General features: G+C 40.7%; 1 protein-coding gene across 3 annotated transcripts in view; it reads right to left on the minus strand.

The window, feature by feature from the left end:
* SERGEF (secretion regulating guanine nucleotide exchange factor) overlaps window positions 1-12,410 on the minus strand; it is a 219,028-nt gene that overhangs the window by 204,175 nt on the left and 2,443 nt on the right. For 2 of the 3 annotated variants that reach the window (XM_029207459.1, XM_029207457.1), the window contains exons 2-5: window positions 11,132-11,267; window positions 9,804-9,959; window positions 8,751-8,845; window positions 4,412-4,472 (exon numbers count right to left, since the gene is read on the minus strand). In XM_029207459.1, the coding sequence (XP_029063292.1) occupies window positions 4,412-4,472; window positions 8,751-8,845; window positions 9,804-9,959; window positions 11,132-11,267 (448 nt within the window). The remainder of the gene's footprint in view (window positions 1-4,411; window positions 4,473-8,750; window positions 8,846-9,803; window positions 9,960-11,131; window positions 11,268-12,410) is intronic. The other variant, XM_029207458.1, reaches the window with a different exon arrangement.

Genomic DNA, 12,410 nt, shown 5'->3' on the forward strand with positions numbered 1-12,410 from the left:
TCATGCTCAGTTAACATGCATATTATGGAAAAGCTTATTGCCTCAAGAGGCCCTATGGCTGGTCATAGGGATTACCACCAAGTCAATCACAAATCCAATCTTCAGGGCAATCTAAGACCATCAAAGGAAATTCCAACATAGTAAAACTCCCTCCAGAAAGTTCTAGGACACTCCTCCAGAGTCAAATTACTGGAATGGCATTTTTTTCATGATTAACTTGAAAGGACAACTGAGACTCCAGATCGAGCAGGAAAGAACCTTGAAACTTACCACGTCCATTCCTCACATTTACTGCATGAGAAACTGAGGCCCTGTAGAGGAGCTGTGATTTGTCCAAGGTCATACGGGGAGCTAGTAGCAGAGAAAACACCAGGACTTAACTCTCCTACACCTAATGTAGTGTCTTTTCTACTACACCAAGATGAATTCAAAGATTCCTAATCATCAAATAAATACATATTTACGACTGCAAGATAGCTTCTTAATAGCCACTACTTCAGTGGAATGGCCTTTTATTTCCATATTCACTGACTCTAATCCATGTACCCATGTTCTGAACCTCATACAAATGCATAGATGAAATATTGTATATTTTGTCTACAGTCAGATGTGTGTCACTAGGATTCACTATCCAACAGCAACATTAAGGTACTGCTCCTCCAGAAGTATCCTATACCCAATGGTCCTTTAGGCTGTAAACAGACAAGCATGCTTTGTGAAATATAAGTGATGATGATTGAGCACAATGTGAGCAAAACACAGTATTGAAATAAAACAAAACTTACCATCTCTTCAACAAATAAATTGCAAGAGGATAAAAAGAGAGAAAAGGTACATAAAGATTAAAAGAGACTGGAGATGCCTGATAAAGGATTAATATTTAAAATATACAGTGACCTCCTAAAACTCAACAACAACAACAACAATTCAAAAATGAGCAAAGGACTTGAAAAGACTTTTCTCCAAAGAAAATATACAAATGGCCAATAAGCACATAAAAAGATGCTCAACATCACTAGTCATTAGGGAAATATAAATCAAAACTACAATGAGATGCCACTTTACGCTCATTAGGATGACTACTATTAAAAAAAAGAAGAAGAAAATAACATGGGTTGGCAAGGATGTAAAGAAATCTGAAACCTTGTGACTACTGGTGGGAATGTAAAATGGTATAGCCACTATGGAAAACAGTATGGCAATTCCCCCCAAAATTAAAAATAGAATTACTATATGATCCAGCAGTCCTACTTCTGGGTACACATCCTAAAGAACTGAAAGCATGATCTCAAAGTGATATTTGTATACCCATGTTCATAGCAGTATTATTCACAATAGCTAAAATGTGGTCACAACCCAAGTGTCTATCAATAGAAGAATGGATAAGCAAAATGTGGTATACACATACAGTGGAATATCATTGTCTTAAAAAGGAAGGAAATTCTGACATTTGCTACAACATGAATAGACCTTGAGGATATTATGTTGAGTGAAATAAGCCACAAAAAGACAAAGACTGTATGATTCCACTTATATGAGGTACCTGTATGAGTGGCCAAAATCATGGAAATAGACAGTAGAATGGTGGTTGCCAGGGACTGGGAGAAGGGGGAATGGGGAGTTATTGTTTAATGGGTATAGAGTTTCAGTTTTGCAAGATGAGAAAAGTTCTGGAGACAGATTTTCGTAATAGTTGCACAATAATGTGAATGTACTTAATCCCACTCAACTGTACATTTAAAAATGGGTAAGATGATAAATTTTATGTGTATTTTATCACAGTAAAAAACTAAAAGGAATAAATAAACTTTAAAAAAGAGAGAAAGAGACTTGAGATACATATCAACCAATTGCAATGATAAACCTAATTTGGATCCTGATTCAAACAAACCATACAAAAAATATTTTTGAGATAATCAGGGCAATTTAAATACTGACTAGATGCTTGATGAAATTACAGAATTACTGATAATTTTTTGTAGGTATGATGATGGTATTTTTGGGTAATGTTTTCAGAAAAATTCCTTATCTTTTAGAGATGTGGGCAGAAATAGTTACAGATTAAGTGGGGGAGGGGAGGACTTACAATTAAATTAATCAAACACATAATGGGAACTGTGCTGCTTTGTTAACTGGACAAAAGTGTACACATAAGACTAGCAATCACAAAATGTTGGTAGGAAAGGGGCAAGGAAACCAATGACAGGCAATTCTTTGGTCCTTCTAATTTCTAAGAGAAGAAGCTGCTTATAAAAGCATAATCACTACCATACAACTCAGTAATCACACTCCTGGTCATTTATCCCAGAGAAATGAAAACTTATGTTCACAGGAAAGCTTGTCCACAAATAATTATAGCTCTATTCTTAATAGCTAAAAGCCAGAAACAACCAAATGTCCTTCAATGGGTGACTGGTTAAACAAACCGTGGTTGTTATAGACTGAATTGTGTTCCCCGTAAATTCATATATTGAAGTCCTAAACTCCAGTGTAACTGTATTTGGAGATAAGGCCTATAGGAGGTGATAAAAGTTAAATGGGTCATAATAGTGAGGCCTTAATCTGACAGAACTGGTGTCCTTTTAAAAAGAGGAAGAGACACTGGAGATCTCTCTCTCTTTCCATGCGTGCATAGAGGAAGAACCGTGTGAAGAGACAGCAAGAAGACAGCATCTACAAGCCAGGAAGAGAAGCCAACCCTCATGGTATCTTGGTCTTGGACTTCTAGCCTCCTGAACTGTGAGAAAATAAATTCCTGTTTTTTAAGCCACCCACTCTGTGGCATTTTGTTACGGCAGCCCCAGCAAACTAATACAGTGGTACCTCTATACCATGGAATATTAGTAATAAAAAGGAACAAATTATTCATACTCCCAACTTGGATGAATCTCCAGGGACTCATGCTGAGCAAAAAAGCCAACCCCAAAAGGCTAAATACTGTATGATACCATTTATATAACATTCTTAAAATGACAACATTACTGTGGGAGAACGAAAGAGCTAAGTGGTGAGAGTAGGTAGGAAGTGGGTGCGGCTACAAAAGAGCCATAAGAGGGATCCTTGTGATGGAACTGTTCTGTATCTTGACTGTGTCAAGACATCCTGGTTGTGCTATTACACTATACTTTCACAAGATGTTACCACTGAGAGAAACTGGGCAAAGAGTGAGTGTGATCTGTTTCATTTCTTACAACCGCATGTGAATCTACAATTACCTTAAAATAAAAAGCTTAGTTTTTCCAAAAGTATAATCACACTAAGCCCCAAGTGACCACCAGCACCATGATGCACCGAATTCTTCCTCGCCTCCACTCTTCTCCCCATTCCACAACTGGACTCACCAACGCTTGAGCCTCGGCTGCCATAGCCAGTTTGGGCTGTCCTTCAGCCCAAAGAAGTGGGAACGGAAAGCAGAAAAATGAGCAAGAGAGAAAAAAGGGTCACTGCCTCCTCCACTTTCCACCCTCAACCTCACACACGCTGTCAGCCCTATGTGCATCACCCTCTCACAGTACAGGAGACAAGCTCACTTGAAGCATTCAAATTAATAAACATTTACATCCACTAGAAAAGTAATGCAGTTCATGGCAAAGAATGTAGGTCTTGGAATCCAGCCCGTCCTAGACTCTGATCCCAGCTCATCTTTTATTTCCTAACTCCCTGTGTAACTGTAGACAACCACTTTAGCCTCTCTGGACCTCAGTTTCTTCATATGTAAGAGGTACAAACTACCATGTATAAAATAAATAAGCCATAAGAATATATTATACAGGAAATATGGCCAATATTTTCTAACAACTATAAATGGAGTATAATCTTTAAAAACTGTGAATCACTATGTTGTACACCTAAAACTGAACATAATATTGTAAATTGGGCTTCCCTGGTGGCGCAGTGGTTGAGAGTCCGCCTGCCGATGCAGGGGACACGGGTTCGTGCCCCGGTCCGGGAAGATCCCACATGCCGCGGAGCAGCTGGGCCCGTGAGCCATGGCCGCTGAGCCTGTGCGTCCGGAGCCTGTGCTCCGCAACGGGAGAGGCCACAACAGTGAGAGGCCCGCGTACCGCAAAAAAAAAAAAAAATATATATATATATTGTAAATCAACTATACCTCAATACAAAAAATTTTTAACTCACATCACTGCGTGCCTATGAGGATTAAATGAGGTACTAACTAAATCAGGAGAACCTAGCACCCTGCCTAAGAACATAACAAAGAGCTAGACAACTTCATTTCCTTCCTCCCTACCTGCTAAAGGCTTTCCCACATGACTTCTGCCTTATGTCCCCTCCTTTTAATCAGACTGCAGCACAGCAGGACACTCTGAATTACTCGTTAAAGTTTATTTCTTCCAAATCTCCGTGTCTCCTTATTACATGCTTATCAAGAAAATAAAAGCAAAATGATCACCTGTTGCAGCTAAAGCATGCCTGAGTCCAGCAGCAATACTAACAACCTTCTCTCTCAGGGGCTGTCAAAACAAAGAAAAGGACGGCAATCTCAGAATTATCCATCTACAAAATTTTATGTAATTTATGCCCAAACACAACACAGCATGATCCTCATTATGTGTCTGATTGGTTTGGAGCTCCCAATTCCCAACATTTCCACTCATAAATGCCTCTGTATGTATCCCTAAAAGGCAAAATCTTTTTAAAATACCATATTACAATGCCACTCAGGGCTAGGAGGCACCTGCAAGGTCATCCAGTCCAGGGGTTAACAAACATTTTCTGTAAAGGGCCTAATAGTAAATATTTTAGATTTTGCAGGCCACATGGTTTCTGTCACACTACTCAACTCTGCCATTGTAACATAAAAGCAACATACACAATAAATATATGAATGGGCATGGCTGTGTTCCAATAAAACTTTATTTACCAAGGGTTCTAGTGTGCTGACCTCTGATCTAGTCTAATCCCCATTCAATGCTAGAAACCTGTCTACAACACCCCACCAAGTGGTCATACAACCCCTGTCAAATACCTACTTCCAGTGACATGGGCTCACCACCTCCCCAGGTGCCTGCTCATCTTTGCACGGTTCCATCTGTCTCCTTAGGTGGAACCAAACCTATCTGCCTACTGCTTCTGACAAGGCTTCCCAAACATTTGAAGACAGTTGTCATGTCCTAAGACACCTTGTGGTTCCCAAATTCTTTAAGACTCCACCCTTCAAGATGTGCAGCTTAATTCCCCTCCCTTTCACTGTGGGCTGGACTTAGTGACTTGCTTCTAATGAATAGGATAAGAAAGTGATAAGTGGCTCTGAGACTAGCGGATGAAAGGCATTGAGGCTTCTTGTTTGACCAGCCTCCCTCCCTCCTTCCCTCCCTCCCTCCCTCCCTCCCTCCCTCCCTCTCCCTCTCTCTCTCTCTCTCTCTCTCTCTCTCTCCTCATCACTCTTCCGGGAAGTCAGACACCATGTCTAAACAGTCTTATAGAGAGGCCCATATGGCAAGGAACTAAAGCCTCCTGTCCATGAGAGAGCGTGGAAGTGGAACCAGCCCAGTTGAGCCTCCAGCAGACCTCATGCAGCCTGGCTGACATCTCGACTGCAAAGTCATGAGACCAGCTAAGCTGTTCCCAGATTCCTGACCCTCCAAAACTGTGAGATAATAAATGCTTGTTGCTTTAAGCTGCTGAATTTTGGGGTAACTTATTACACAGCTATAGATAACTAATACACATCTCTTCTTTAGGAAAAAATCCCCAATTCCATCAGCCATCACCTAGTTTCAAATTCCCTCCCCCCCTTGGTTTCTCTCCTCTATGCTCTGGTTACTCAGTCTCTCTCTCTTAAGGGACTGTATATGCACCAATCACAGCCCCTATGGGACCTTACCATATTTGCTTATTTACAGATCCACAGTGTCCTTCTAAACTTTAGAGTCCTCAAGGGCAGGGTCTGAGTCTTATTCACCTCAGTGCCCAGGGCCTAAGAACCAAACCCACACCAGGACACAACATCCTAGATGCAGTGTGACCAGCACAAAGAAGGACAGAGCTCTGGCCTCCCTTCTTCTGGAGACTATATTTCTATCAATTCAGCCCACAATCACATTAGCTTTGTGGAAGATCAAATCTTACTGCTCATACAATTTGAATATACCACCCTTAAATTTTTTTTCCTTTTCAAAGCTAACTGAAGGGCTTTATATGCGGAGTCACTCTCTTCAAACCAACTTACCTCAATTCCTTCTTCTCCATCCCCACTACTGCTGCTTTCGTTTGGGGCAGGATCATCTCTCATCTGGATTATTAGCAAGAGTTTTCTGAGTAATCTTCCTTCAGTCCACCCCCCACACTATCCCATGTGGCCCCTCTGTAACTCACTGTTCTTACCATTTATCAGACACTACCTCCCTGCCTGCCCGATCCCTACTGGCACTTCTACCACTTCCTTATATTCCAATCACACTAAACTGCTTGCAGTATCCCAAGCCCTCCTGTTTTATGCTCTATACCCTAGTTCACAAAGTTCCTTCTGTTTGTAATGTGCTTTTGTACCTACTCTGCACGTCCTTCTATCCCAAGCCAGGGAAATTTCTACTCAACTTTCAAGATTCAGCGTAAGTCTGTTCTCACCCCACCTTCCCCTAAAAAGAGTTCAGTACTCCCTTTCGAGGCTATACATGCATCTGTCATAGTTCTAACATGGTAATGCATCTAGGTATTTCTGTATCTAACATGTACTACTAAACTACAGGCCCTCGAATGCTAGGATTGGGTCTTACTCACCCTTGTCCCCCCTGCCTAAATACAGCACCTACACACAATAGTTGCTATTAAATAAATGAATGAATTTCTCTTATACTTCACTTTGGCACATTCCTCCCATTGTTCTATAAGATACAGTGTGTCAAAATGTTTTTACCTTCTGATTCTGTCATCCAACATATTTAACCATTGCTCCTCCCTGTCTTCTTTAACCATGTGACTTAAGCTAAATTAATTATAACTTATACATAGGTTCTTTAAAAGCTACCTATTTGCAACTAGAAGCTGTAGCACTTCTTACAACAGGGACTACAGAGTCTAGACTTCCACGCATACCATGTGCTACAGACTCAGTGTCTGTGTTCTTAGGAAATTCATGTTGAGATCTAATCCCCAACACATAATAGTATTTGGAGGTGGGTCCTTTGGAAGGTGAGTAGGTCATGAGAGCGGAGCCCTTATGAATGGGATTAATGCCCTTATAAAAGAGACCCCAGAGAGCGCCTTTCCCCTTCTGGTGGCGTGTAAGGACACAGAAAAAAGATGGCTGTCTATGAACCAGAAAGTGAGCCCTCACCAAATATCAAAAATGCCAGTGCCTTTTGGACTTCCCACCCTCTGGAGCTGTGAAATTAAATGTTTGCTGTTTAAGCCACCCAGTCTATAATATTTTTGTTAGAACAGCCCAAACCATGACCCCAAATAATACCCCACAATACCAGCAATTAGAATTCAGCAAAGTGATAGGAGCAGACCTAAGCTCTCTCCAGTGAAAACAGATCTCCCACTCTTAGTCACTGTTTAAGGAAATTAGATATGAGTGGAGCAGCTTAGGCGGTGAAACTCATTTTAGATTCCAGCATAATTCCTCTAAAAGTTCGCTTACAATATAATCTTCACAAAAATGTGTACATTTTAAGTATGATGCAGTGAAAAGAGCTCTGAACTAAAACCAGGAGTCCTATCTTACATTTGTGCTGGCCAATATGGTAGCCTCTAACTACACATGGCTGTTGAACACTTGAAATGTGACTAGACTGAATTGAGATATACTCTAAGTAAAACATGTATACCAGAAAAAGTCTACATATAAATGAAAGAATATAAAATATCTCATTAATAAAGTTTTATACTGGTGACATATAAAATGAAATAATAATAGTTTGGCTACATTATAGTAGTTTAAAAGTTGTTAAAATTAATTTTACCATGTCATACCATGACTTGGGTGAAACTTAAAAACATCATGTGAAGTAAAAGAAGCCATCCACAAAAGGCTACATATTGTATGATTCCATTTATGTGAAATGCCCAGAATAGGCAAATCCACAGATACAGATTAGCAGACATCAGGGGCTGGTGGGAGGGGAAAATGGGAGTTAACTGCTATTGGGTACGCAGTTTCTTTTGTGATAATGAAAATGGTCTAAAATTAGATGATGGTGGTAGCTGCACATCTCTGTGAGTATACTAAAAACCACTGAAACATACATTTTTAAAGGGTAAATTTTATGGTATACGACTTATATCTCAATAAAGCTGTTATTTTAAAAATTAATTTCACCTTTTTTTCTTTTTACTTTTTTAAATGGCACTGCTAGACACTTTTAAGTTACATATGTGGCTCACATGACATTCCCACTGGACAGTGCGGGCCTATGCCATCTGCCTCACTTAGTGTCTTTAGGCGAGTCAATTCCCACTGGACCTGTTTCTAACACAGTTTCCACTATGACGACTTTTAGAACTGTAAAATGTCATTAATGTCATTATAAGATATATTACTTTTATTGCTTTATTTCACAAAAAATTATAACATGTATGAGAGCTAACAGAGGCTTTTCACTCACAATATCCATCCCTCCAACCTAATTTTTCCCAGGAGAACCTGAGTTTTTCAACTTAAATTCTAACTACCCCATGGGTTTTCAGGAACCCAGCCAGTCTTTTAGTCCAGGGAGGGATAACTGTGATACCTGGAGACACTTTCACAGTACACAGGCAAGCTCAATATTAGGGGCTGTCCTTACCTCAATGGCCTGGGGGACCACACATCTTCGAGGCCCATGAGGAATTCCTAATTGGCCAAAGGAATTGGATCCACATGATAGAACTTGACCATTTTCTGCAAAATAGAAATACCTGAATTGCAAATCTAAGAAGTAAGACATCTGTGACAAATGGGTAAATGCTGAAGGATGAGAAGAGCAAAAGGAATGAGAGGAGTGAGTGGGGCCCTGGGCTCCAGCACATTCAGTCCATACGCCCTGCTCTATCCCCCTAGGAACAAAAACAGTGGGCGCTGGGCTAAGCGTTTTACACAGGCTATCCACTACACCACCTAATTAATGACAAGTGAGCTGTGGAGAATGCTTAGCCATGTGCCTAGTGTTGGGATGGAGGATACTTATCTCCCACTTTTCATATTTCCATGAGATGGAATTTCCATAGGCCTTTCTCCCTGCCCTTCCCCATTCTCACTGCTTTCTAGGGGAGGATGGGTAACCTAGCCAGTTGGTGAATTTGGGAGAAGGAACAGGACAGTATGGCTTTGGCACCTTCCTCTCAGGCACTCTGGGCTGACACATAGTAAGGGCTTCCCCTATGGGGGAGGCCTAGAGTTTGGGGAGTGGGTTTGGATCAGAGGAGTATTAGCAGAACCTCTTGGCTTGACAATTAACCTTGCCCTCCAATTTAGCCTGTATCAGTAAAAAGCTGATAATTTGATCTCTACCTGTCTGACTGCTCTGTGATTGTCTCACAATTGATCCCAAATGTGAGCAAGAAACAGAGTGTTACCTACTGACTCCCTACAACTCTGACACAGGCCCACACTAAGTACTTCATAAATGAGAGCTATTGTTTAGATTCTAATAATTACAGTCCAGATTTTCCAGCCCTATCTCCTTTACTGTTAAAACCCTCCTTGCAAAATGCACCCTGCAACTTTCCTTGACAACCAGAGAGAACACTTGTGTGTGTTTTTAAATACAATGAGGATTTCATTTAATCAGGGCCCAATATCATGCTCTTCTCACCCAAAGCCTTTGTGGTGATAAAGATTTACCTAGGAGTACACTCACCTGTAAGTATAATGGTAAAATCCCAGCCACAGGCCACCTGTTGGATGGGACATCCAAGGAGGGATTTGCAGGGGGTAAAGTACAGGACATCCTCGGTGTGACCAAGCCCCAGTTGCCCATCTTTGTTCAGGCCACAGACAAAAAGGCTTCCTTCATCTGCAAAATATAAAGGTTTTAGTGGTAGTGTGAACAGGGGAAATTACAACTGCTAAGATGAGCAAAAGGATTTCATTAATTATTTGGAGTCATGGACCCAACTAACTTTTTTCCCACCCAAGTTAATAAGCCATGCATGTTAATGTGTTCTGGACCAAATGGCACAAGTCCAAGGGGCTCCAATCTAACATCTAAATGGAAACTCCAAGTCCTACAGCAGTGGCCAATCAATTACCAAATTGGGCATCTGCCGTAACAATAAAAGCCAACGTTTATTCAGGATGCAGAATGTGCCAAGTACTCTTCTGAAGGCCTCAGGCGTGGGGCTGACTTATCCTTTAGGCACAGTGCCTGGGGCCCACCATACTTGTAGAAGCCCACAAAAATGTTTTAATCTAATTTTTTAATTAAAAAATATGTAAATCTAGCCTGGATTATATTAATCTTTATGTCAGTGCAGCTGTAAACATAATTTTAAATATTTCTTTATGGAAGGAGGTATCCACAAAGGCAAAAGTGTCAAGGACTCATGAAAGTCATAATACAGCCCTGTTAACTCATTGTTTCTCATCATTATTATCACCATGTAACAGAGGCAACAGTGGCACAGAGAAATTAAGTAATCTGCCCAAGTCCACACAGTTAACAATTAAGAGAACCAGGATTTAAACCCACACGGTTTGATTCCAGAGTTCATGTTCTTAACCAGGATGCAATATGCCCTCCTTTGCAATATTATAGCGCTTGTAGTACTTATTAAGTACTATCCTAGGTACTCTGAGGGAAGATTATGGAAAATATAAAATTCTTGCTCTCAAGGAATATTCAACTTAACTGCCAAGACTTCTAACTCATATATGAAAGTTAAATATCAATCTATGGTACAAAATGTAATATATGTTGCAACTCGGCCACTACTTGTCTTGTAACCTTAAGCAATTTTCCTCTCTGAGGCTCATTTGGAGAGCGGGCGAGGGGAAAAGAGGGGTGGCCTTGATCTCTGAAATCCTTTCAGCTCTGACAATCTGCCATTCTCTGATGGTAACGTGATTCCTTCACAAAAAAAGTTGTCCTCTGCAAAATACAAAAGGTTGAAAGATAGTAATATAACACCCTAGGGGAGAATGTCTAAATAAGAAAATAAGAGAAAATATATTCTTGAAGGAAGTTACCTGTGACAACAGCAGAGTGACCCCCTCCTCCCGTGATCCTCTTGACACATCCAGGATTACAGAAGTCGCTTAGCTGCTGGGGCAAAAGCACATCTTCCTTGTGGCCAAGGCCAAGTTGCCCATAGCTATTTGCACCCTAGGGATAAAATAAGCCAAGGACGAAAAACTATGGGAACCCCAACTGTCAATTTGAATTTACCTGTCCCTATCTTTCTCACCCTCACGCTCCTCTCAGAGCTTGTAACAGATGAGATTTCATAGACTCATTCTTAAAGAAGTTGTTATACGCAACCCACACTTGGACAGTGGCCCCATCCCCAGAACACCACGATTTCCATGTGAGAGGAGCTCTCAGCATCCACAACTCATCCAGTGATACTCTTCACCTTCCCCTTCCAATGCCCCAGCCTACATGTGTTGCCTTTAGGGGACAGCATAGGAGTTCCTTCTGATAAACGGTAATTATCTAGGGAAGCTACGGAAAGAAATAATCAAGAAAAATAGGAACGAAGTGGGTGGGAAATACGCTAGGACTAGTTCTTGTCCCTTCTCCCCACACCCTAACTGGGAAAACTGGCAATGACTTTCTGGAATCAAAGTTAGCTGAGGATTTGCCCTCAAGCAAGGCACACCATTGTTATTTCATTTGAAACAGGTGAAAGAGGTTGGCAACGATCTCTAAGGGCCTTTCCAAGTACAATGTTTTGTTACTGTAACATTCACGTGGTGAGATTCCTCTAAGGAAACAGATTTCCCCTTGATGGGCAATATGTCTGTTGTCGTTATTATATGATAAAGGTCCAGAATCCCTAATCTGGAACCCTTGCAGCCAGATGTACTTCAGACTCAGAATTTTATACACTTTAGAAAAGTAATACAGTATATAAATCATATACACTGCTGCAAGGTCCGGGAGCAGCACCCCATAAGTAAAACAGTATTATTTCTGCAGTAAACAGTACAAATAGTTAGTGGGCAAAGACTATAAACAGCCTCATGTCAGGGCAGTTCTGGGTTTACAGAGCTTTTTGTATTCAAAATTGAAGATAAGGGATTATGGACCTGCAGGGAAAATCTTATTAAGATTCTGGAAATCCTTATAATTTCTCCAACCACCAACTGCTGGTTGGTTCTTGAGTAGTAAAATTTTTTAAATGTGTTTGTTTTTGAAGACACCTGAATGAAAAAAAGTGATTTAAAATAACTACCAAAAAATGCATACATATATACAAACTCCTGCCCCTTGTGGTCTATTCCACAGCCATCTGGGCTGCAAGGA

The sequence above is a fragment of the Monodon monoceros genome, unplaced genomic scaffold (genome assembly GCF_005190385.1).
Source record: "Monodon monoceros isolate NGI ecotype Baffin Bay Population unplaced genomic scaffold, NGI_Narwhal_1 Super_Scaffold_7, whole genome shotgun sequence".
NCBI classification, from domain to species: Eukaryota; Metazoa; Chordata; class Mammalia; order Artiodactyla; family Monodontidae; genus Monodon; species Monodon monoceros.